General features: G+C 44.5%; 1 protein-coding gene across 2 annotated transcripts; it reads right to left on the bottom strand.

The window, feature by feature from the left end:
• Positions 1-93: 93 nt before the first annotated feature.
• Positions 94-20,399, bottom strand: OTULIN (OTU deubiquitinase with linear linkage specificity). 2 transcript variants are annotated; one of them, XM_082234509.1, is made up of 9 exons: positions 20,268-20,399; positions 18,073-18,317; positions 15,079-15,408; positions 9,367-9,443; positions 7,175-7,278; positions 5,487-5,630; positions 5,035-5,160; positions 2,220-2,489; positions 94-350 (listed from the first exon to the last, which is right to left on the bottom strand). In XM_082234509.1, the coding sequence occupies exons 2-9, from the start codon at positions 18,273-18,275 to the stop codon at positions 156-158; spliced, it is 1,449 nt and encodes a 482-aa protein (XP_082090635.1). In that variant the 5' UTR covers positions 18,276-18,317; positions 20,268-20,399; the 3' UTR covers positions 94-155. The 2 variants fall into 2 exon arrangements, with proteins under 2 accessions (XP_082090635.1, XP_082090636.1); XM_082234510.1 differs by lacking the exon at positions 15,079-15,408.
• Between the last annotated feature and the right edge of the window lie 5,255 nt (positions 20,400-25,654).

Genomic DNA, 25,654 nt, shown 5'->3' with positions numbered 1-25,654 from the left:
TTGTATTAGGATTTTAATTTCAGAAGTTTGCACCAAAGTGTTGAAAATTTAACTGCCTTTGCCGGAAAAAAAATAAACCGGAAACTAAGAAGATTTGCTGTTAAGTTGTTTATTCCATTTACGCACCTGTTTGTTTGTTTTTTGTTTTTGTTTTTTTACAAACTAGTTTCTTCACACACTCGAGCAGGAATATTATAATGTCTGTCATCTTCAGTTATAAGGGTTACAATTGGCCAGGCCTCTTCTGGGTCGTTGGGGTAAAGAGTGATGAATTCATCTGTGTTGTACTTATAGAGTCGATAGACCTGGATGGTGTGTTGCAGGGCGTAAGCCAGGAGAAACATCTCCACCTAGGTATCGAGGGGAGAAAGTGAAAAAATAATTGCCTGCATTATTTAAAAAGACAAATAACCAATTTGGCCAAATGTATTCTGGAAATGTATTCTGGGATGCAGTGGCGCTGTGGGTTAAACCACAGAGCCTAGGACTTGCTTATCAGAAGGTCGGCGGTTCTAATCCCCACGACGGGGTGAGCTCCCGTTGCCCAGTCCCTGCTCCTGCCCACCTAGCAGTTTGAAAGCACGTCAAAGTGCTGCGACGGGGAGGTAAACGGCGTTTCCGTGCACTGCTCTGGTTCGCCAGAAGCGGCTTAGTCATGCTGGCCACATGACCCGGAAGCTGTACGCCGGCTCCCTCGGCCAATAAAGCGAGATGATCGCCGCAACCCCAGAGTCAGTCACTACTGGACCTAATGGTCAGGGGTCCCTTTATTCTGGAAATAGGCCTAGACACCCACCCCAATCTAGGTGGGAAACGATACAAGCAAAGAGACACAACTCCCAGCCTGCTCCACAGGACCATGGTCTACATGGCCAAGTTAAAAGACGTAGAAATGGCCAAAATTACTGGAAGGATCAGAAATCAGGAAACCAAAACTTTAATAAAGAATGGGTGACATTTGTAATTTATCTTAAAAACCATTGCAAAGAGTTAGAATTGTTAGTAGGGTTGAAATAACACTTGTAGTTTAATGGTGAATTTTGGATATAATGCAGATGTAAAAGATTTGGATTATTATGAAAGATGCAGGAGGAAATGATTAAGAATAGGACCCACAAAGGGGAGGAAGTAAGTGCAGGAGATTCTACGAAATCTTGTCTTGATGTTGTTATGTTGGATATGTGATTGTTAAACTGTAATTTGAAAAACCAAATAAATATTTTTTTTAAAAAAAGATGAAGAAGAAAAAGCTCGCTTTTAGCCATGGGAGGGCAGCTGTCCCCCCCCCCCCCGATCAAGTAAAACAATTGAAATACTTAACTAACTGACCAATCACGTCAGTTCTTCCCCGCCAACAAAAGTCCTGGCTACGCCCATGCTTTCAGCCCATCAGCTGTGCAGGAGAAAACCAGGTAGGTGCAGTTATGCATCTATTCAGTTCTGCTCCATGCTCCCCTTTCTTTGCCAAATGACTTATCTGCAAGATTCCAGCTTCTCTTGCACATACAAGGTGTGAGCAGGTTGGCGGCTGAACATACATTCTGTTGGATCAAGGCCCCTGTTGTTTTGTGTAGCAGCTTGCTGAGTACAGGTGAAACTCAAAAAATTAGAATATCGTGGAAAAGTTCATTTATTTCAGTAATTCAACTTAAAAGGTGAAACTAATATATGAGATAGACTCATGACATGCAAAGCGAGATATGTCAAGCCTTTATTTGTTACAATTGTGATGATTACGGCGTAATTTGTTATAATTGTAGCTGATGAATATTATGATATTCTAATTTTTCAAGTTTTACCTGTAGTTATATACTCAGAGGGAAATGCCAGTGTAAGCACTGGATTTGTTTTTTCAGTGATCCATGCAGTTGGAAGGAACCTTGGAGGTCTTCTGGTCCAATTCCCGCTTCTCAGTGCAGGATGCAACCTTCAGCATCCCTGACCGATAGCCGGCCAACCTCTGCTTAAGGAGAACGTCCAGAGGAGACTGGAAATTGCAAGGCCACAGATTTCGTTTATGCATTAGGAGAAACATCAAAGTCAGAACTGTAGACCTGAGATTCCCTTGAGATTCCCGGCTACTTTGCTTGGCAGGTCCTGCCTGGGCCTATAAAGGTTGAGTTCTGGATTGCACCAAATCAACATCTGCTTCCCCTGCTCCTAATGAACAGCAGGGAACAAATGTTAGATCCCATTTTGGTTGAATGTGAGGAACTTACTTGTTCGAGGCCTCCCGTGTGACCGAGTTGATTCAAGTGGTTTTCCATCAGTTGGGAAGGATTGCTGGATGTGTCCCGGGCAAAGAGAAGCCAGGCGAAGACGGGGACTTCCTTCCCCTTCTCGTTGTCTTCGTACAAATGGATTGCCGTATTGAGCATGAGAAATTTCACAGCTTCGTAGAGTTTGTATTCATCCTCCTCACTTCTAAAAAGTTCATCGCAAGCCGCTTGCCTCTCAGCGAAGGCCTTCATTTCACTCATACGTTTCCACTGCAAAGGCAAACACACAAATGAATGGAATGCAAAAATAACAGCAGGAAATAAAAGTCCAGTGCGAACAACGCTAAAGAATGCGAACAGCATCCCTTCTGGACAGCTTGGATTCAGATCTCTAAAACCATCAGTGAAAGCTTTTATCCGTAAAGGTAAAGGGACCCCTGACCATTAGGTCCAGTCGTGGCCGACTCTGGGGTTGCGGCGCTCATCTCACTTTACTGGCCGAGGGAGCCGGCGTACAGCTTCCAGGTCATGTGGCCAGCATGACTAAGCCGCTTCTGGTGAACCAGAGCAGCGCACAGAAATGCCGTTTACCTTCCCGCCAGAGTGGTACCTATTTATCTACTTGCACTTTGACGTGCTTTCGAACTGCTAGGTTGGCAGGAACAGGGACCGAAGAACGGGAGCTCACCCCGTCACAGGGATTCGAACCGCCGACCTTCTGATCGGCAAGTTTAACCCACAGCATCACCCGCGTTACTTTTATCCATGAAGGGCAACATTAAATTGGTGAGGTTGCAGGCCAGGGGGTTTCATTTGGTTGTGATGTATTAGTGTAGCAGGGAATGAAAGAGAAAATATAAATGATTACTGGGGGACGGGGGGAGAATTAGAGGGGCTTCTATTCAATTGTAGGTTCTCAAACTTCTGTCAGTCTTCTACTCAATATTTTGGAAAGTTTTTTCACTATGCACTTGGACACCTCAAGATAGCATTCCCAAATTTTGCATGACAGTTCTGAAGATCAAGGAGCTATAGATCTTCTTTATACTTGGAAACGACTGAACACCATTTTGAATCAAGAGGGAAGGCTGAACCTTCCAAAACTGCCATGATTTTGGGGCTTCTTAGAATTCCCAAGCAACGCCAAGTAGCAAAGTGCTGCTAGCATCTCATAAGAGTATCTTTACTGTGGTGTTGGTAATCTATAAACATTTAAGACTTAGATTATTCGATTGATTGGTGAGTTAAAAGACAAGGGCTTAATTTCAAAACCTTGATTTCATAATTGCACGCTATGCTTCCACAAACAAGTCCGAGTGCCAAACCACGTGCAGTAATAGCTACATGAAATTAAATTTCAGCCGAAATAAACTAAAGCACTAGACTGAGCAGATCAAATTCATAAAGAAAGTGCCACAAAAGATAATAACTAACATTGCACCATGGGACGCGGGTGGCGCTGTGGGTTAAACCACAGAGCCTAGGACTTGCTGATCAGAAGGTCGGTGGTTCGAATCCCCGTGACGGGGTGAGCTCTCGTTGCTCGGACCCTGCTCCTGCCAACCTAGCAATTTGAAAGCATGTCAAAGTGCAAGTAGATAAATAGGTACCGCTCCGGCGGGAAGGTAAACGGTGTTTTTGTGCGCTGCTCTGGTTTCGCCAGAAGCGGCTTAGTCATGCTGGCCACATGACCTGGAAGCTGTACGCCGGCTTCCTCGGCCAATAAAGAGAGACGAGCGCCGCAACCCCAGGGTCGGCCATGACTGGACCTAATGGTCAGGGGTCCCTTTACCTTTTTCACATAGCATAAATGAGCAAAATATCTATTAAACAGCAACCAGTAACAAGAATTACAATAAATATTGTACCAACACGGACCAGAATGATCTGTTCCCCGCATCAAACATGTGAACACTGGAAAGGATCTGGAAGGGTAATTTGCACAGAGAAATCTGTTTCAGTGTGTGGACTGATTCTTGCTGAAGTGGTGTGATTAAAACTGCCGTCTGTTGTTTTAATCAAAGAGACAACAGAGTGTGTCTCCGCCGGGGAAGCCAAACTGCTGCGTGATCTCCCCGGGGCTCAAACCTCGGCAGTGTGTTGAGAGGTCCTGGGCTGCCGAGGCAACAAGACTGCCCCACCCCTCTCGGCCTTGCTGATGTGGTCCAAAGGAAAGCAGAACAATACGTTTGGCACCAGCTTGGCTGCACAAGATGCTGGAATAATAATAAAAAAACCACACAAAAACAAGGCGCCATCCAGCCATCTTAGGGACTCCACTCTGGCTTTGTGTAAGGCAGCCTTTCTCAACCTGTGGGTCACCAGATGCTGTTGGACTACAACTCCCATCATCCCTGAGCTCTGGCCCTGCTAGCTAGGGGTGATGGGAGTTGTAGTTCAACAACATCTGGGGACCCACAGGTTGAGAAAGGCTGGTGTAAGGTTTACTCCTTAGCCTTCTCTTCTCCGGAAGATATCTCACAAGGCAGAGAAGGTTTAGGATCAGAGTTTCCGTTCTCCTAGATCAGGCATGGCCAAACTTGGCACTCCAGATGTTTTGGGACTACAATTCCCATCATCCCTGACCACTGGTCCTGTTAGTTAGGGATGATGGGAGTTGTAGTCCCAAAACATCTGGAGGGCCAGGTTTGGCCATATCTGTCCTTCCCTCTACAGCATGTGCAGAAATTGCTGCCTTGATCATTGGATGGCCGTCTAGTCCCCAGCTAATTCCAATCTCCCAATTGCTTGTTTTAAATAGTTAGAAATGTGGAATTGACACTAAGGTGAGCTAAGAATGCACAATTTGTCAAACCTTGCTTTTTAGTAGTATTAAACAGTCTTTAATTTCATCCACCAAGTTTTCAGCTTTGCTGGTCCATTTTTGCCTCAGCTGCCATTGCGCAATCCAGCCGTATTTCTCCATCAGTTTCTCCGGGAGCTACAATTTTCAGAAGATAAAAGTTAATCTTTACCAGAAATTCGACAAGGCAACTCATTATCTAGTGATATGTTTTTATTTAATCAGGGCATCTAATTCCTGCTGGCCAGAGTTTCTTTGACCAGAATGGGTACTTTAGAATACTGCACAATGAGAAAGAAAACTTGTGTTGTGTGCCTTTTGCTTTTGTGTTTTCTCCTCTGAACGCACAGGTATTAGTTAAAAAATAATCTGTGGCAGGCGAACAAGCCTATACAAATACTTGCTAAGCAAAAGCTACCATCGTTTTGTTCTATCAAGAGATGTGGTGGAAGTTGGCGACCTACCAACATCATGTCCTCTCTCTTCAGCCAGTCAGGAAGCTGAACAGCTTGGCTAAGGGCTTGAAACAGTGTCGCTCTGACGGCGCAATAGTTATCCCCTCGCACTCTCCTTATCGAAATAAATTTCTGTGAAACTGCTTCGTAGCCCTGTGCGAAGAACAAAAAACTACTATTAGATGCGCACACCCAAACAAAATAAATAAATCAAAAGCTTCACGTGCAGGAGCCCAATATGAGGCCTGATTTATAGAAGCATCACTCAAGAATTTGAAATCTCAATGGGGTTGCAGTCCCTCAGATGACGAAGCACACACTGTGACTCTATCTGGAAAGATCAGGCCACAGTAACCCATGCCCTTGTTGCATTTAGGCTTGACAACAACAACAACAACAACAACAACAACAACAACAACAACATATTATTATTTATACCCAGCCCATCTCGCTGGGTTTCCCCAGCCACTCTGGGCGGCTTCCAACAGAACACTAAAATACAATAACCTCTTAAACATTAAAAGCTTCCCTAAACAGGGCTGCCTTTAGATGTCTTCTAAAAGTTTGGTAGTTGTTTTTCTCTTTGACATCTGGTGGGAGCGCGTTCCACAGGGCGGGTGCCACTACCGAGAAGGCCCTCTGTTTGGTTCCCTGTAACCTCACTTCTCGCAATGAGGGAACCGCTAGAAGGCCCTTGGCACTGGATCTCAGTGTCCGGGCAGAACAATGGAGGTGGAGATGCTCCTTCAGGTATACAGGACTGAGGCCATTTAGGGCTTTAAAGGTCAGCAGCAACACTTTGAATTGTGGTCAGAAACGTACTGGGAGCCAGTGTAGGTCTTTCAAGACCGGTGTTATATGGTCTTGGCTGCTGCTCCCGTCACCAGTCTAGCTGCCGCATTCTGGATTAGTTGTAGCTTCCGGGTCACCTTCAAAGGTAGCCCCACGTAGAAAGCATTGCAGTAGTCCAAGCAAGAGATAACCAGAGCATGTACCACTCTGGCGAGACAGTCTACTATGATGTGTTCTACATGGGGCTGCCTTTGGTGATGGCCCAGAAACACACAATGGTTCAGAATGAGGTCACTGAAACATGCTGGCTTTAAACTTTCAAAAAGAGATGGGAAGAGGATAAGGATGCCAGGTTCAAGAAGTGTGCTCCCAGTTCTTCCTTTTGAATTTGGCGCCGAAGCTTAACTTGTCCAGCGTTTGAGATCATGGCCCTATCGTCCAAATGGGAAAGCCCAAAACAGCAAGGGTCAGATTTATTTGAAGGATACATAGCTATAATGTTATTGCTTTGGTTAAATAAGTTGTTTAAATTGTTATTAAGGAAATGATCGTTTTTCTCCTTCCAATAAAGTACAGCAGAAAAGTTGCCCAAATATAAACAGTTAACTTATTAAACGTCACGATAATTTCATAATTACTTGTCTACGTATTTCTAACAGTATAACAAAATCAGTAATTTCTGACAGAACTGTAAAAACTACTCTGAAAATTTATTATTCCAAAAACGAAACCCTCATCTGGTTGTAAATGCTAAGGTTATACCAGCAAGAATGAGTCTTTCTGTAAAAAGATGATTTAAATCAAGTCTTACTGACTTAGTGATTTGAAATCAAATCCACCCTGCTACCAGGTAGGATTTTGTTGTACACAAACTTATGGACTATTGCAAGAAAATGAGATCAGACCTTCCTTATACATTTGGCCTGCGAGGTGGTTCCTCTCCATTCTTTTTGACAATAATCCATGATGCCGACTTCTGGTTCAACACTTAGCTTATTTTCCGGAAAATCTGAATTGCAATTAGGAAAGGAGAATCCATTTTAGTGGGGGAAAGTCAAAAGAAGCACAGTTCTTGTCTGCATTACAAAAAAAAAAGCCAATCTGTATATACATTTGTGGAAATTGCAGGCCTCTTTGGCTGCAAGACCCCTGGGTGAAGGGCACTCAGGAAGCTTATCAGCTTCGTACAAACTACTTAAACTTCTTCAATACATTCCGTTTTGACATTTAATCAAGTCTTCTCTAAAGAGCTCACGCTTATTTCTGACGAGCAAAAGGAGTGTCTCACAGGTGGGCGCAGGACTACTGGGTTGCGGGGCAAGACCTGCAGGGAAATCTTCCTTGAAAATAAATGGTTGAAGTAGAGATGAAGGATTGCCCACCCTCACTGCTCTTGTCCCTTGTAGGATATTCTGGTCTAATATTTGCTTCCTCCAACGCAAAGCCTGGCTTTACATACCTAGCTTTGTTGGAATTGCGTGGAAAGGCTAATCGCAGTCATTCTGCGATACCTAGTTTTCAACATCGTGATGTATCACCAGCGAAACATTATCATAATAAATAACAAGATGAAAGATGAAAAAATCTTTTTAAATAATTCCAGTGGCACCTTAAAGATCAACTAAATATAAGCTTTCAAGGTATGAGCTTTCGTATGTAATACACACTTAATCAGAGGAGAGGAAGTGCGTATTACATATGAAAGCTCATACCTTGAAAGCTTTTATTTATTTATATTTTTTCATACTACCACTAAATATAATTAGGAAATAAAAATTACATCAATATTTAGTTTATTTGTTATTTACCATCTTATTTCCTCCCATACATTGCATACAAAAACAAACATATGTGCAGACACCCCCACAAAATGATAATAATGAAAGTAAATATTTTTTCCCTTTTTATCTTCCAAAATATTTTCTTCAACTTTGACGTCCTGTCAAGTCCCTTTGCATATATTTTAACTTGCATTTGAATGTACACAAAACAATAAACCTTTCTATATAATTTTCCCAATACATTCTGAAAACATAATAAATCCTTAATTGTTGTCCACCTCCTTTTAGTTCCTTTGTCACTCGAATGCTAGCACGGAGTGAAAACTATTATTGTATTTTTGAACATATCTTCTATAACCATCCCATAGTTGATCTTTAAGGTGCCACTGGAATTATTAAAAATGATTTTTTCATCTTTCATCTTGTTGTTTATTATGACTATGACAAGTCAACACGGCTATCCGCCTGAATCAGCAGCTAAACATTGCAATATATAGTGATATATCACAAAGTCTGAAGAAAGGATGGAGCTATGCAGAGGCTGGCTTCAGTTTTCCCCACATTGTGATTTTTGCATAGCGTGCGCACACACTCACACACCATGATTTGTAATAGATTGGCAGGTCAAAAATCATGAAACCAATATCATGATACGGACTTCAAACCGATTTTAGATGAAATATCGCCCAGCCCTAACACACATCATGATTTGCAATATATTGCCAGATCAAAAGCTATGAAACCGATACAGTGGAACCTCCGTGGTCGAATGTAACCCGTTCGAGAAGACCGTTCGACTTCCGAAAAGTTCAACAACTGAGGCGCAACGGGTGGTTGGCAATTTCAATGGAGAAAATTGCCTCAGAAGCCGTTCGACTTCTGAGGCGTGTTCGAAAACGGAACCATTCACTTCCGGGTTTTCAGCGTTCGGGTTCCGAATCGTTCGGCTTCCGAGACGCTCGAAAACTGAGGTTCCACTGTATCACGATATGGACGTTCAAACCGGTACTGGGTGATATATTGATATATCACCCAATCCTACTCTAGGAGGCAGCAATAGACTACCGCTGGGAATGAGGTTGTGTTTGGGGTGAAACTTTACAACTAATTTTGCTGCAAGGCGTTAAGGTGGGGGCAGTCAAGGCTCCGGTCCCACTGCCCCCCAAGTCCTGATGCTATAGGTTCTGTGATTTCCTCTGGGGTTGGCAGGTGGCAGGCAGCTCCCCTGAGGGCAACGCTCACAGAGAGGCTGACTTCTACTTTACACAGAATTCAACTAATATATCATGCTCTATATGTGTAGCGCTGAAATGTACCTGAGGAGCCTGTCCCACACACAAGCAATACTTTCTCTCTCTCTATTTCTTCCGCATCACGGTACATGTCCTCCTCGCTGCAACAACATCAATACACACTTCACATAATGGCAAAGGGCTAATCCGTAGACATTTCTTTGAGTTAACTCCGGAGTGGGGAACCTTTGGCCCAGGGACAGGATGTGGCCTTTAAGACCTCACTAATTGGCCCTTGGCACCACCATTCTAGAATTATGATCATGGCTCTCGGTTGCATAAATGAGGAGAGGCAAGTACAGTATAGAAAACCCTGGATTTTGTGTGGGTGGAATGCAGAATTTTGGGTAAAGTGCAAAGTTGCACCTGTTGCTCCGCCCACTTTTGGTTCTGGCCCCACCCACCGCCATCATACTGCCCCCAGGAGACTCCCTTAAAAGCCAGTGTCAACCTTGGGCTGAGAAAGATTTCCCATTCCTGGAGTAAATAGCTATTAATAAGAAACAAGGTTGTTTTCGGCGATTGTGGGTTGTATCCAACGAAGTCGTCGTGTGAGCAGGACACTATCTGCAAGCACAACAGAACTCTGCCTCCCCTCTCATCCTCCCCCTGAGTGTCGTTCCACAAAAAAAAGAAGGTAAGCTCTGTTCCTTCAAGCCTCTGGAGCAGATCTGGGTGTGGAGAGTCAGGAGCAAAAAAGAAGTTTCCTTAATAATTTTGTTAGCTCCAGCCACGCTGTGCAGCTTCCCTATACAGTCGTACCTTGGTTCTCAAACTGAATCCGTTCTGGGAGTCTGTTCGACTCCCGAAACTGTTTGAAAACCAAGGTGCAGTTTCCAGTTGGTGCAGGAGCTTCCTGCAGTCAAATGGAAGCTGCGTCGGACCTCCAGCTTCTGAAAAGCATTCGCAAACTTACTTCTGGGTTTGCGGCATTCAGGAGCCGATTTGTTCGTCAACGAAGCCATTTGAGAACCAAGGTATGACCATACAGGGCTGCCTTCAGATGTCTTCTAAAGTTTACATAATTACTTATTTCCTTGACAATTGATGGGAGGGCGTTCCACAGGGTGGAAAATGTTCCCTGTTCCCTCGCTTCTCGCAGTGAGGGAACTGCCAGAAGGCCCTCAGTGTTGGACCTCAGTGCTCATGGGATTCTACCTGCTCAAACAATGACTTGGTTGGAGTCAACCAAATGGGCTTCAACTGTACATTCATTTGAGTAACAGTAAAAAAGAAAAAACTTTAAAAGTTGCAAATACTCCCAAAAAAGTCAAAAGCAAGTAATAATGAAGACACACCTTTTCTTAAGATCTTAAGATCTCTAACAGTATCAGATTGTTGCCTCCCAGATTTAGAATGCATTTTGTTGGTGATGGCAAAACCTTTGGAATCATAAAAGAAGGGAAATAAAAAAATCACATTATATTCAAAAAGCAGTCTAACAAAGCTTCTGCTACATTAAAACATAAAAACAAACCCACACATGTAAAATAGAAATCTTGGGATACTTGGGAGTAGCATCCTTCTGAATTCAAATGGGGCTTAATTTGAAAGGCAATCAGCATAAGGTTACATCACATCAAGGTCATCACATCTAGGACACATTATGGCCCGCATCCTAAGAGACTCAGGTACCCGCCTAAAGTTGTGGAATGTCCCCCAAGTGAGACACACCTGTCTCCACCATTATTAACTTTCAGGAGGAATTCAAAAACATTCATGTTTATTCGGGCTTTTAGGTGGCTGAATTGAAATTGAAATTGAAATTGGAGACAATAGTTAGAGCTTCCATATTTCAAAAAGTGAAAATTCGGACACATAAGTTGTTGAGCTATTTTAGGCAAGGTTGTTGAATTTGATCCCCTGCTAAATTTGCCTGTTTGCCCTCTGACGAAGAAATGACCAGTCCATAATTTTAATGGTAGGTTTATTGTAGCTGTGAGAGACAGAATAACAGCAGAAAAAACCCTGGAAACCCAGAAGACAAAAGTCAGAGATTGATGTCCGTTATAATGAGTGAAATAAGTATTTGATCCCCTATCTTCGTCAGGGGGCAAGCGGGCACATTTAGCAGGGGAACAAATACTTTCCCCCCTCACTGCAGCTATTAATGATAAATTAGCATAAGCCATTAAGGTAAGATGGGGAATACGCAGGAGAAATAATTCTCAGGAGATATGGAAGGTGTGTTTGTAGAATATGTACTGTTAAAATGGAAAGGGGTCAAACCATCGCAAGAGGTGTTGAAAATTTGGGAGGTTGAATAGTTGCGATGGAATGGAATAAAATAAATAAAAGTGGGATATAAATTAAGAAGAAATACAATAGATCAGGCTTCCTCAACCTTGGCCCTCCAGATGTTTTTGGCCTACAACTCCCATGATCCCTAGCTAGCCGGACCAGTGGTCAGGGATGATGGGAGCTGTAGTCTCAAAACATCTGGAGGGCCAAGGTTGAGGAAGCCTGGGTTAGATCCAGAGCGGATCTTCCAGGAGCCCTTTTCTGTGAGCAGAAAGAGTTTTTCCAACTTAACACAAGAAAAGAGAACTAGCAATGTACATCCGTATAGTTAAAGCTACAGTTTTCCCAGTAGTAATGAATGGAAGCGAGAGCTGGACCATAAAGAAGGCCGATCGCCAAAGAATTGATGCTTTTGAATTATGGTGCTGGAGGAGACTCTTGAGAGTCCCACGGACTGCAAGAAGATCTAACCTCTCCATTCTTAAGAAAATCAGCCCTGAGTGCTCACTGGAAGGACAGATCGTGAAGCTGAGGCTCCAATACTTTGGCCACCTCATGAGAAGAGTAGACTCCCTGGAAAAGACCCTGATGCTGGGAAAGATGGAGGGCACAAGGAGAAGGGGACGACAGAGGACGAGATGGTTGGACAGTGTTCTCGAAGCTACCAGCATGAGTTTGACCAAACTGCGGGAGGCAGTGGAAGACAGGAGTGCCTGGCGTGCTCTGGTCCATGGGGTCACGAAGAGTCGGATACGACTAAACGACTAAACAACAACAAGGTGCATCCACTAGCTTCCGCAATCTCTGGTCTATACTTGTGCTAAGCCCATCTGGTATTTGTAGCTCTTCTGGTGCTTGTGCAACACTCCAGAGAATCATGCCACAGCGGGATTTTCTTTTGCTTCTGCGACTCTGGATCCAACCCGATAGTTTGACTAATTCAGGTGGTGGCTGTTCTGAAGGAGAGTGTCCCAACACCAGAAAGAGGTTGCTATCGAAGGAATCTAACCCAAAAAATTAATCTCAGAAGTACTTACTGTGGCCGGGGGAGCAAACAGCATGGAAGCTGGAGGAGCAGGTACGTCATCGCCATCAAAATGCATGCTAAGTCATCCTGCTGGGCAGGAGAAGACAGCAATCCGTGACGGACAGAGACTTGAAAAACAAAGGTAGCTTTTAGGTCCTGGTATTTGGCTTATTTGTCCAACAGTCTCGGCCTCTAAAACGACACCTCTCCTTTCAACGAAAGAAGATTTGGACAGTTGGAAACACTGTATGCTTTTGTCTGAATTTTGTTCGCCTCATCTGATTTGTTTAAAAGCCCTGGACAATTTCCATGGGAACTAGATCTGTTGGGATGAATGGATCCAGCGGATCTCCATTTCCCATCCTCGGCTCAGCTGTAACTACAGAGCATCTCCCCCATCCTTGCTGAGCCAAGTTCAGTGGATCTTAAAGAGAGAGGGGACTTAGGTTGGATCCCAAACCCGTTCAAACTCAGTCATATGTCCTGGCAACCTAGCATAAATTAAGCCAGCAATGCAGTACAGTGGTATCTTGTTTCTCAAACGCCTTGGTACTCAAACAACTTGGAACCCAAACACTGCAAACCCAGAAGTAAATGTTCTGGTTTGTGAACTTTTTTCGGAAGCTGAACATACTCAGTTTTGAATGTTATGCTTCTGACTTGAGGGCCACACTTCTGTTTTGAGCGTTACGCTGAGGTCTGTCTGCTTTTGCTACTTATTTTGCGTTTTTGCGGCATTTTTGTTTTGTTTTTGTGACTGTGTGGAACCCAGTTCAGCTACTAATTGATTGTGTGACTGCAGTACATTGTTTACTACTTTCATTTTATAGATCAATGGCCTCGTTAAAATAGTAAACTTAATGTTTTAAGGGTTATTTTTAAAAATCTGGAACGGATTAATCCATTTTGCATTACATTCTATGGGAAAGCGCACCTCGGTTTTGGAACGCTTTGGTTTTGGAACGGACTTCTGGAATGGATTAAGTTTGAGAACCAAGGTACCACTGTATTTTAAAGGCTTGTTTCCCTTTCTGCCAGGCGTAGGCAGACAAGCAGCAGCTCCACTGCTGAATGGAGCTAGAGTTGTGTAACTTTATGCTGGCTGACTTACACCAGCTTGCTTTTCGCCAGCTTCCTGCACATAGGGCTCGACCCCTTGGTCTTTCCACACCCTGGAAGTGAAATGGGTACAACATTGCTCTAAAAAGGTGCCAATTGTTCTGCCTGGGGTACTAGGTTGTGCCATTTTAGGGGGTGAAGCTTAATTTTTGTACATTTCTTCAGTGAGGGGTATTAGCAATCCGTTTGGGGGTATGAGGAAACTTGCTATTGTTTTTGTGACTGGACAATATTTAGCTGGACAATATCTACACTTGAACTACTTCTGCTCAAATGGTTACTCTGTTTGCTATTCACATAAAGGTAAAGGTTAAGGACCCATGACAGTTCAGTCCAGTCACAAACGGCCTTGGGGTTGCGGCGTTCATCTTGCTTTACTGGCCGAGGAAGCCGACGTTTGTGCGCAGGCAGTTTTTCCGGGTCATGTGGCCAGCATGACTAAGCCGCCTCTGGTGAAACCAGAGCAGCGCATGGAAACGCCGTTTACTTCCCCGCAGCAGCAGTACCTATTTAGCATCTCAAATGCCCAACTGGATTCTACATGGGCAGAAGTTTTCGTTACATCAGATTTCTAACCTCTGCGGTAATATTGGCCACCAAACAATGGAAAATACTTAAGCCCCCTTTTAGTTGTTTTGCATTTTAATATACTACTTTATCTTTTACTAGGAATATTTGAGAGGTTTTGTACATAGGCTTGTAAGATTTGGCCTAGATAGAGAGGCTGGGTAATCGGAACGTCTTGTTTCCCAAACAAAGGATCAAATCAGAATTTCAGGTTGGCTTCTTCATCCTGCGGTTACTTATTTTCTACAGGTACCAGAACACTTACCATGGTGATTGCAAGGTTAATCAGTATCAACACACCAAACAGGAAGATTTGCTGAAAATAAATGGGTTTACCCATTGGTCCCCCAATACAAAGAAACACTTTGAAAGAACAGGCGAACTGAGGTTTAAATTGTGATCAGGATTTGGAAGCAAAGCTTGAAATGGCCTAGCAATTCTAGATTAAAGCAGCAACCAGGTTAGCCTTAACCATGGTTAGTGCAGGCGCAGAAGTAAATATCAAAGGGTAGTTAAGGCAGACCATGCAAAAGAGAAGATTTGTGCTAGAAAAGGAAGGGAAAAGCCCATGTTTTTCCAAGCAAACTTTCTATTCGCAAAACACAGTTTGCAAGGACCACGTTTTGCATTTGTCTGAAGAACGAACCCATCGCACATGGAAACTTGCTCATTCTTCCAATAAAATAACTTCTATTACTATTTAGCATCTGGAAAAATATGGTAAAGTCAAGTCACAGGTCTGAAAAGGCTTCTTCAGCAAAACTTTAAGGACAAAAACTCACTAGTCTACAGACGATTCCATTGGGGAAGTGATGAGCGAGGCAGGCAGGTTTTCTTGACTTTTGTGAGAATTATCTTGGTGGGGTCGAGATACTTTTGAGACCTCTGTCTGGGTCCTCTTTGTACAATTGCCGCCATCTTCTTTGACGGTCAACGCAGGGCTCCCTTTGTAGCTCATGCTTGAACTTACGGAAGACATTTTGTCATGAGGAGTGCATTTTTCCTTTTTGTTTTTAGAAAACTGTATACCAAAAATACTTTTTTTCCGCTTCTCTTCTGCGGTAACGGAAGGACCAGTTGCCTTCCTCGCCATTGGCTGTGACATCCCAGGGCTATGAGAAAAATATATGAAAAGCCTCTGTGAGGCTTAAAAGCTTATTCACTCTTACACAGTTCAAATAGTCCAAATGAGACATGAAGCAACATTGGATGGGGTGTCTGAATAATGGATCGAGCAATCCTAATTTGAAGATCATCATTTCACATAATTAACTGAACTTGCATGTGGTCTTAACTCCCAGATGTAGACACAGCATTTAGTCTGCAATATTCTTATAATGAAATCAGTACTCATTTGTATCAGCCCCTTAAAGTCCAAAACCAGACAATGTAAACCGTAATTAATGTGGGCTTGTTTTTCACATATATTCCCGTTTCTCTTATCTTTTGGCATATGCAAAATTAACTCACTAACTACAAGTGGTAGAAGTTTGCTTCCTGAAGCAAAGAAAACGGGCATCTTCAATATTCCAGGAAGAGCTGTTTCTTTGCAAGTTACAGAGCAGAAAACCCAAGCTTGCCATTGAGCATAAACCCAAAAAGGATCTGCAACCAGTCCCGGCTGCATGGGAATTGTCCTTGCACGATAAGTGTGCTGATCACATTTTTACAGAAAGTGCCCAGCCAATAATCTCAGTATTTTAGAAACCAAACCTCCACTCACTCCATATTTTTTAATTAATTGATCCGAGCAATTTTACCACCCTCCTCAAATGTTCACATTCTCTCTGTGCCTACAAAACATATTTGCATCATCTCAACAGTCAAGGGAAAAATGGCTGCATCTGCATGGCACATTTAAAGACATTATCATACCACTTTTAATTGCCCTGCTCTCCTGGGAGCTGTAGTTTGTTAAATGTCCTGAAAGTTGTTAGGTAAAGGTAAAGGTACCCCTGCCCGAACGGGCCAGTCTTGACAGACTCTGGGGTTTGTGCGCCCATCTCACATCTATAGGCCAGGGGCCAGCGCTGTCCGGAGACACTTCCGGGTCACGTGGCCAGCGTGACAAAGCTGCATCTGGCTAGCCAGCGCAGCACACGGAACGCCGTTTACCTTCCCGCTGGTAAGCGGTACCTATTTATCTACTTGCACCCGGGGGTGCTTTCGAACTGCTAGGTTGGCAGGCGCTGGGACCGAGCAGCGGGAGCGCACCCCGCCGCGGGGATTCGAACCGCCGACCTTTCGATTGGCAAGCCCTAGGCGCTGAGGCTTTAACCCACAGCGCCACCCGCGTCCCCGCTGAAAGTTGTTAGGAGACCCCTATTTAACTAAGAGAGCTACAATTGGCACAGTGGTTTAGCAGCAAATCTCTCTTTGGACTCACAGCTGTCCATGGAGGCACAGGTTAATTCTGTGTCCAGGGCGGCTGTCTACCAGCTCCACCTGGTACGCAGGCTGAGACCCTACCTGCCTGCATACTGTCTTGCCAGAGTGGTTCATGCTCTAGTTATTTCCTGCTTGGACTACTGCAATGCACTCTACGTGGGGCTACCTTTGAGGGTGACCCGGAAACTGCAATTAATCCAGAATGCGGCAGCTAGACTGGTGACTGGGAGTGGCCGCCAGAACCACATAACACCAGTCCTGAGAGATCTGCATTGGCTCCCAGTACATTTCCAAGCACAATTCAAAGTGTTGGTGCTGACCTTTAAAGCCCTAAACAGCCTTGGCCCAGTATACCTGAAGGAGTGTCTCCACCCCCATCGTTCAGCCCGGACACTGAGATCCAGCGCCGAGGGCCTTCTGGAGGTTCCCTCATTGCGAGAAGTGAGGTTACAGGGAAACAGACAGAGGGCCTTCTCGGTAGTGGCACCCGCCCTGTGGAACGCCCTCCCTTCAGATGTAAAGGAAATAAGCAGCTATCTTATCTTTAAGAGACATCAGAAGGCAACCCTGTTTAGGGAAGTTTTAAATATTTAATGCTGTATTGTTTTTAACACTCGATTGGAAGCCGCCCAGAGTGGCTGGGGAAACTCAGCCAGATGGGCGGAGTATAAATAATAAATTATTATTATTATAAATTATTATTCCTAGGGAATGCTGACAACTCTAGCTCCTTCCCAATATTTTATATATGGTGAAGTAAGCACTCCTGTGTAGGAATTGGTGTTTCTCCAAACATGCATGTAATTAATTGTATGTAATGAGGCTGACATATGTGCTAATTTAATTGCAAAAGACCATCAGAACAATGTCTCACATCTTGCCTGCGCACAGCAAAACAGACGGCCTGCGGACAAGTGATTTTTTTAAAAAAAAAATAGGAAATTGATCATACACAAAGCAGAATTTACTCTTGCTGGGTGCAACACAACCAGAAATCAAATGATCGAGATTATTTACAGTTTCGCTATTTATGAAGTGCATGTGTGTTTGTGGGAGCCAGTCAGACAAACAGGACTTTATTCTCTCTCCACCGGCATTTTACAGAGAGGAGGGGAAGGAATTCAACTACAAAGCTTGTATGTGAACTATTCAAAATGTTCCTCTGTGTGTGTGTGTGTGTGTGTGTGTGTGTAGGGGCAGCTGGCAAAGGGAACGGATATGTGTATTTCTCATCTCTGAATCTCACCACCTTTTACTATGACAAATAATGCAGCTTAGATGTTACCCAAAGAGGTAACACACAAATCAAATTGATGAAACAGAAACATAAGCAAATCCTCGGCTTTATTTTTAAACCCTATTAATCCGCGGTTAACGAAGGCGCTTACCTTTCTTGGGTGGCCTCGCTGCTACTTAGCTTAAATCGCTTAGTATTGTCTGTAAGAGTTGCAATGCCGGGGCTGGTGCAAACCTGCCTTTCCGGAACTGGTTTTGGCCCAGTCGGTTTGTTCTCATTTCCCTCAGCAGCAGCGAGGACAGTCTTTCTCCCATCCGGAGGCCTGCAAAGCTGTCCGTCCTTATCTGCGCTCATCTCTGCAGGGCAGGAAAGCCTCTTTGAAGTTTCAAGCCACCACTTGCGAGGAAGGGGAATCAGGAAAAGAGAGAGAGATCCATCAAAATCCACAACCAGAAAGAGGAGTACCAGATGAATGGAAGAAATTTAAGGATTATTTAGTTAAATATGCTAAAGATAATATAAGTAGAATTACTTGTGTGTACAGTGGTACCTCAGGTTACATATGCTTCAGGTTACAGACGCTTCAGGTTACAGACTCCACTAACCCAGAAATAGTCCCTTGGGTTAAGAACTTTGCTTCAGGATGAGAACAGAAATCGTGCTCCTGCGGCACGGCAGCAGCAGGAGGCCCCATTAGCTAAAGTGGTGCTTCAGGTTAAGAACAGTTTCAGGTTAGGAACGGACCTCCGGAATGAATTAAGTACGTAACCAGAGGTACCACTGTATTTATACCCCGCACATCTTACTGGGTTGCCCCAGTCACTCTGGGCAGCTTCCAACATATGTAAAAACATAATTAAACATTTAAAAAGACACACTTCCCTATGCAAGATTGCCTTCAGATGGCTTGGAGGGGGTCGGATAACTCCATAAAGGTAAAGGGACCCTTGACCATTAGGTCCAGTCGTGACCGACTCTGGGGTTGCAGCGCTCATCTCGCTTTATTGGCCGAGGGAGCCAGCGTACAGCTTCCAGGTCATGTGGCCAGCATGACTAAGCCGCTTCTGGCGAACCAGGGCAGCGCACGGAAACTCCATTTACCTTCCCGCCGGAGCGGTACCTATTTATCTACTTGCACTTTGACGTGCTTTTGAACTGCTAGGTTGGCAGGAGCAGGGAAAGAGCAACGGGAGCTCACCCCGTCGCGGGGATTCTAACCGCCAACCTTCTGATCGGCAAGCCGTAGGCTCAGTGGTTTAACCCACAGCGCCACCCGTGCCCCATGGATAACTCCATACCCTCCAACATTTCTCCAATGAAAATAAGGACATCCGAGGCATGGCTTTTTTTTCAGCAGGAACACTCCGGGACTTTGTTCCGGAACCTGCCCTGAGGGTTCCATCACCTCTCCTGAGCGTTCCGGCAGACCCTCTCTGTGGCCACAATCATCCTGGTGCTGCGGGCGGCGCATTTTCTGGGTGGGGAGATTTGGATGGATCGGGAGTTGACACGTTGCACGCTTTTTTCCGTGATTCTCTTCTCTTCCGAAAGAAGCTCTATAAGGGAGGCGTGACGTGATGTGTGTTTTTGGCGACTACCTAAAAAAAATCCCAACCACTTTGATGGCTCCCTAAAAAATAGCCCAACCACTTTGATGGCTCCCTAAAAAATAGCCCAACCACTTTGATGGCTCCCTAAAAAATAGCCCAACCACTTTGATGGCTCCCTAAAAAATAGCCCAACCACTTTGATGGCTCCCTAAAAAATAGCCCAACCACTTTGGCATCCTTTTGAAAGAAGCTCAACGACTTAGCGTTGTCGGTCCCAAAAAGCGGTGGTGGGAGTTCCTGCACCCCCGTTTTCTAGGGGGTGGGAAAAGCACTGATCTTAACTGGGATCAAATCAGAAACCGGGACGGCTTCTCTAAATTAGGGACGCCCCTTTAAAATAAGGGACCCTTGGGAAAGGTCTGCAATCCTAAGCGAACCCAGCGGGGGTTCCTTCCAGGAAAGCGAGTTCGGGGCTGGGATGCGGGTGGTCCAGAATCCCGATCAGGCGCGCTTCTCCTTCGTGGTGTTACTCGGGAGTAAGCCTCGGCGGAATGAAGCCCAGCACAGGGAGAGGGAACCCCCTGGAAGAGCCGAGATTGCCCCCCCCCGCCGGGGTTCCCCTGGGGCGGCGGCGGCGGCGCTGCGCTTTCCGCCCAGCAGCCCTTTGGAAACCTCCGGGCAGATGCGCGCGGACAGGATCGGGCGCAGGGCGGGGCAATCGAATCTCTCGCCTTTTGCAGGGCGCTGCGGAAATAATAATAATAATGATGATGATGATCATAAGATTTGAAATTACCTCGGTCGCAGCAGTGGTTTCATCATTCAATGTCCGGCTCTACTTTAAAGATATATCTATATCTATCTACTGTTCCCTTTGCTTCCGCGTTTTCTCTATAAACTTACACGTCAGTAGACTCACACGTGCCGAACTAACTTCCGGGTACACCTACGAAGCCAAGTTCCGGGTTGCATTGCATTGATAAAAACTATCAATCTCCAACGGGTTGACTTCACCCCCTTCAGGGTCTCCTGAGACAGTCGGAAGCAGACAACAATGGCATATGTATTATTATATCGCGTAGAATGCATGTATTATTTTATACCATATTGCACATTTGTTGTTTTTTTTAAAATTGTATTACTATAGATCAACATGCTGTGCTATATTATATATAGGATATATTTTATATCTTCTCCTTCGGCGGTCGCTCGTAGCCGAGTAAGATTGCCTTCCATGAATAAGGTCTTAATATTACATTACTGTATATATAATGTATATAATATGTGTGTGTGTATTACGCCAGGGGAAAATGCGGGGTATGAATAAATTAACAAATGTGTAACAATAAAATAATAATAATAATAATAATAGCAGTAATAATAATAATAATAAAATTTAAACGAACCAAGAAGTTCCATCTCAGGCAGCACCGGTTGCTGTTCTCTACTTTTCGTACCTCTTTGGTGCTTCTTCCCCCTACTTCTCCCCGCCCCTTCGCCTTAAGCGTCAAAGCCGCAATTAATACCCCTCCCACAATGCTTTGCGAGAGGAAGGGAAGGGGGTGGTCTTTGCCCTTGCTCAAGATGGCCGCTCCCTGTGTCTTTGGGGTCTGCTCTCCTCGCTGCCTTTGCAGAAGCGATCGAGGTCCTTAGTTAGCCGCGTTATTTTATTTTATTATTGTCTATTTTTATTTTATTTTATACCTGCAGAGAGGGCGAGAGGGCTGCATCAGGGGCGCCGCGCCTGCTTGCAACGGCGTGTTTTGGCAAATATTTACTGTATTTTCTTTCAGAGCGGGCAGGACACCCGCCCTTCCATAGCAGGGATATTGGAGCGAGGCTGCAGTCTTACGCACGCTTCAGTTGGGACAGGAAACAAACAAGGGCAAAGGTGTCCCTTAAATAACCTGACATTTCAGCATGTTGCAAGCTTCCCTGTCCCTGGAGGGTCCTCTTTGCAAGGAGTAGGACTTCTGTAGGAAGCGGGTGCACCCTGAGCCGCCACCCGGCTTGCGCAAAAGGCCCAATAAAACCTGTGTCGCATGGTATGCAGTCGGGCTGGTCGCTCGTGGCAGGGGAAAAAAACACATAATATCTGGGGCAGGGCACAGACCTGGAGAGGAAGGCTTGCGACTTGCAGGGGAGAAGTGTTTTCTCAGCCCTCTCCACCCACAGTAGGGCTGTTAAGAGCGTTGACGCAATGGATATTGTAGTTAGGAAAGGTTCGGAAAATGGCAGCCAAACACACACACATCAACCTCAACGGGAAACTGTCAAAGCAGATAGATGTGACGTGCGCAACTCCCAGTCTAGTCCAGAAGTCATGCATGTTGTTGTTGTTAGAATTTATATACCGTCCTATACTCGGGTCTTGGGGCGGTTCACAGAATAAAATCAAGATATAGAACCACAAGATGGGACGTGGGTGGCGCTGTGGGTTAAACCACAGAGCCTAGGACTTGCCGATCAGAAGGTTGGTAGTTCAAATCCCTGCGACGGGGTGAGCTCCCATTGCTCGGTCCCTGCTCCTGCCAACCTAGCAGAAAGCACAAAGTGCAAGTAGATAAATAGGTACCGCTCCAGTGGGAAGGTAAACGGTGTTTCTGTGCACTGCTCTGGTTCGCCAGAAGCGGCTTAGTCATGCTGGCCACATGACCCGGAAGCTGTACGCCGGCTCCGTCAGCCAATAAAGCGAAATGAGCGCCGCAACCCCAGAGTCGGTCACGACTGGACCTAATGGTCAGGGGTCCCTTTACCTTTACCTTTTATAGAACCACAAAATACATAATAAAAACAACAAGCCAATAAACCCCACCCCCATATGTGGCCAAATTAAAAATGGAGGAAGAGAAAGCTTGCATTTCTGCCCATCAGCTGTACAGGAGTAAACTCTGCAATAAGCGTTGATTCAGTCCCGCTCTGTGTTCCCCTTTCCCTTCCAAACAGCCAGATGATACAGGACTCCAGCTGCTTCTCTCTATACGTGGTATGGAGAAAGTGGCTAGAGACAATTTTTCTCCTTCGCTCATGACACCAAAGCTGAATGTTGGCAGATTCAGGACAGACAGAAGATAGTGCACAGTTAAACAGTGGAATTCACCTCCACAAGAGAGGGCCACCAACTTGGATGACTTTAGAAGAGGATTAGACAAATGGATGGAGGATAAGGCTAAATTTAGGGACGCGGGTGGTGCTGTGGGTTAAACCACTGAGCCTAGGACTTGCTGGTCAGAAGGTCAGCGGTTCGAATCCCCGCGACGGGGTGAGCTCCTGTTGCTCGGTCCCTGCTCCTGCCAACCTAGCAGTTCAAAAGCACATCAAGGTGCAAGTAGATAAATAGGTACCGCTCCAGCAGGAAGGTAAATGGCGTTTCCGTGCGCTGCTCTGGTTCGCCAGAAGCAGCTTAGTCATGCTGGCCACATGACCCGGAAGCTGTACGCCGGCTCCTTCGGCCAATAAAGCAAGATGAGTGCCGCAACCCCAGAATCGGTCACGACTGGACCTAATGGTCAGGGGTCCCTTTACCTTTTAAGGCTAAATTTTACCTCCAGTATTGGAGACACTATCCCCTGGCTTGTCATGCCTAAGCTATATCATTTTTAGGACCCACCCTCTTCTCTTGACTGTAACTTGTTTTAATTTGCTTTAACGTATTTTCAAATTGCTGTAACCTGGATGGGAAAGCTTATGGTGAAGGGTGGGTAACACAGTGAGGTAATAATAGTAATAGTAATAATAATAATTCACCATTCGTTAATATTGTATATCATTGTGTGCAGGGATACCCCCATTGCACCACAGTCTTAGGGTGCTGGGGGAGAAGGTGAAGAAAATGAGGTAATTGAATTAAAGGATAAACTGTGGCAAGATCACCAACACTGCCATTGAGACAACAGATGGTTGTCAATCTTAGCATCAGCCAGACCTGAAGAAGTGGAGCGTGAGACTGCCAGCACCTTGGCCCCAGGCATGGGACTAGCCAGGGTTAGTGACTACAACCTGCTTGAGAAAAAGCCTACTCATGTGTAGGAAGGTGGCATGGTATAGGAAATGGGTGTGGCTTGAGTTGCCTATAAGAGGCAGGCAAAAAGAAGTTTCTATTGTCTCCCAAGCAAGTCGGGAGATGGGGAAGGGCAATTAGCTGGGAGTAGACTTCTAAAGCAAAAGAAGCTGTGTTGTATAAATCTGTGACCTGCTTTAGTATTTGTGCAGCTGCAAGAGCTCTGTTTTGAACTTGGTGTTGGAATCACAAACAGATTTCTGGCCAGTATATACAATTCAGTACAGGCAACTTCCAATTTATGCTGGGATTACGTTCCAAGTCACCACACATTTAAATGAAATCACCTACAGTGGTGCCTTGGTTTATGAACTTAATCCATTCCAGAAGTCCATTCTTAAACCAAAGCATTCTTAAACCAAGGCGTGCTTTCCCGTAGCAGTGGGGGACTCAATTTACACTCAACAGGAAGCAGAACGTGTTCTGCTTCCAAGGCAAAGTTCACAAACCAAAACACCTGCTTCCGGGTTTGCAGCATTCTTAATCCAAGTTGTTCATGAACTAAGCTGTTCTTAAACCAAGGTACCACTGTATATTTGAAATGCCATTGAAAAAGCTTGCAAGCACCCGGTTCTGACGCGGCCCCGCCCTGTTCCTCCTCTTTTGTGACATTTTAAAGGCCATATTTGTGATGATATTTGGTTTCTTTTTTATGGGGGTATTGTTTCTATTATTTTCAAAGAGGCTTGTGTTGGTCAATCGCCCCCCTCTTGTGGCTACCCCTCGAGTTACAGTATTTAAACTGGTTAACTTTTGTCAAGAGATGAGACCAGCAAATCTCTCTGAGCCTTACGTTTGGGGGCTGGTACAAGCCCACCGCAATAAGAGGCACGTTTTTAAAGCCCCTAGGTTATAGTTGTTGTTTAACTTGGATTATAATACTGTACAAGCCACAGAGGAACTGATGGCATCCTTTGGCTTACCACCACTCATCCACTCGCCCCAAACATCCCCCTTACATTTACTTACTGATCTGGTGATGTTGGGAGTAGCACTGCTGCCATTGCAGTAGTACTGAGGAAAACAAGAAGTCCAAAAACTATTCCACTTTTCAACTTGGGGCACTGAGATTGAGGGTGATGGAGGTTTTGAATCAAATGTGCACACTAGTCAATATGTGCCCTCCTCAGCTGACTTCTCTGGTTTCAAGAAACCAGTACAAGGGAAAACCAGTGCAAGGGGCGAAAGCACATCTGTTGACAGAGTGGCAAAGATTATATCAAACCACCTCTACATTCCTAAAATTCGCCTTGGCTTTACAGTGGTACCTTGGGTTACAGAACAGTTTCAGATTAAGAACAGACCTCCGGAATGAATTAAGTTCTTAACCCAAGGTACCACTATATTTAGGAAGTCTGTTTATGTTTATCTTGCATGTCAAAAACCCAATGATTCAGGTATAAACCAGCTGAATGGAAACCAGGCCTTAGGAAGAAAGCTTGAAGGAGCTGGGTATGTTTAGCCTGGAAAAGAGGAGACACAGAGGAGATATGATAGCCATCCTCAAATATTTCAAGGGCTGTCACATGGAAGATGGAGCGAGCTTGTTTTCTACTGCTCTGGAGGGTAGGACTCAAACCAATGGCTTTAAGTTACAAGAAAGGAGATTCTGACTAAATATCAGGCAGAGGTTTCTGACAGTAAGAGCAGTTCAACAGTGGAAAGGTTGTGGACTCTCCTGGGAGGTTGTGGACTCTCTTTCCTTGTTTTTTAAAAAAATAATTTTATTGATTTTTACAAATAATTTCCAAAAATCATATAACATACTTTCTCATCTTATACAGTGTTTTTGACTTCCATCAACTGCATCTGAAGAGTTTTCAGTCTTTATCACTTAATCTGCATTTCATTATTTTCAATATTACATTTAATACTCTTTCACTAACAATCCTTATCATAGTTTTCTCTGCAATATTTTGCATAATCCTTATCATAGTTTTCTCTGCAATATTTTGCATAATCCTCCTTACAAAACTTCTAGCAATCCTACTAGCGTAATCTGTTGATTACAATTGCTTTTCAAATAATTCATATATTTACTCCAGTCCTCTGAGAATCTCTGATCCAGCAGGTTTCAAATCCTTCCTGTCATCTTATCCAATTCTGCATAGTCCATTAATTTC

Source organism: Podarcis vaucheri (genome assembly GCF_965113315.1).
Source record: "Podarcis vaucheri genome assembly, chromosome: 8".
NCBI classification, from domain to species: Eukaryota; Metazoa; Chordata; class Lepidosauria; order Squamata; family Lacertidae; genus Podarcis; species Podarcis vaucheri.
This window is presented reverse-complemented; position numbering and strand designations above follow the sequence as displayed.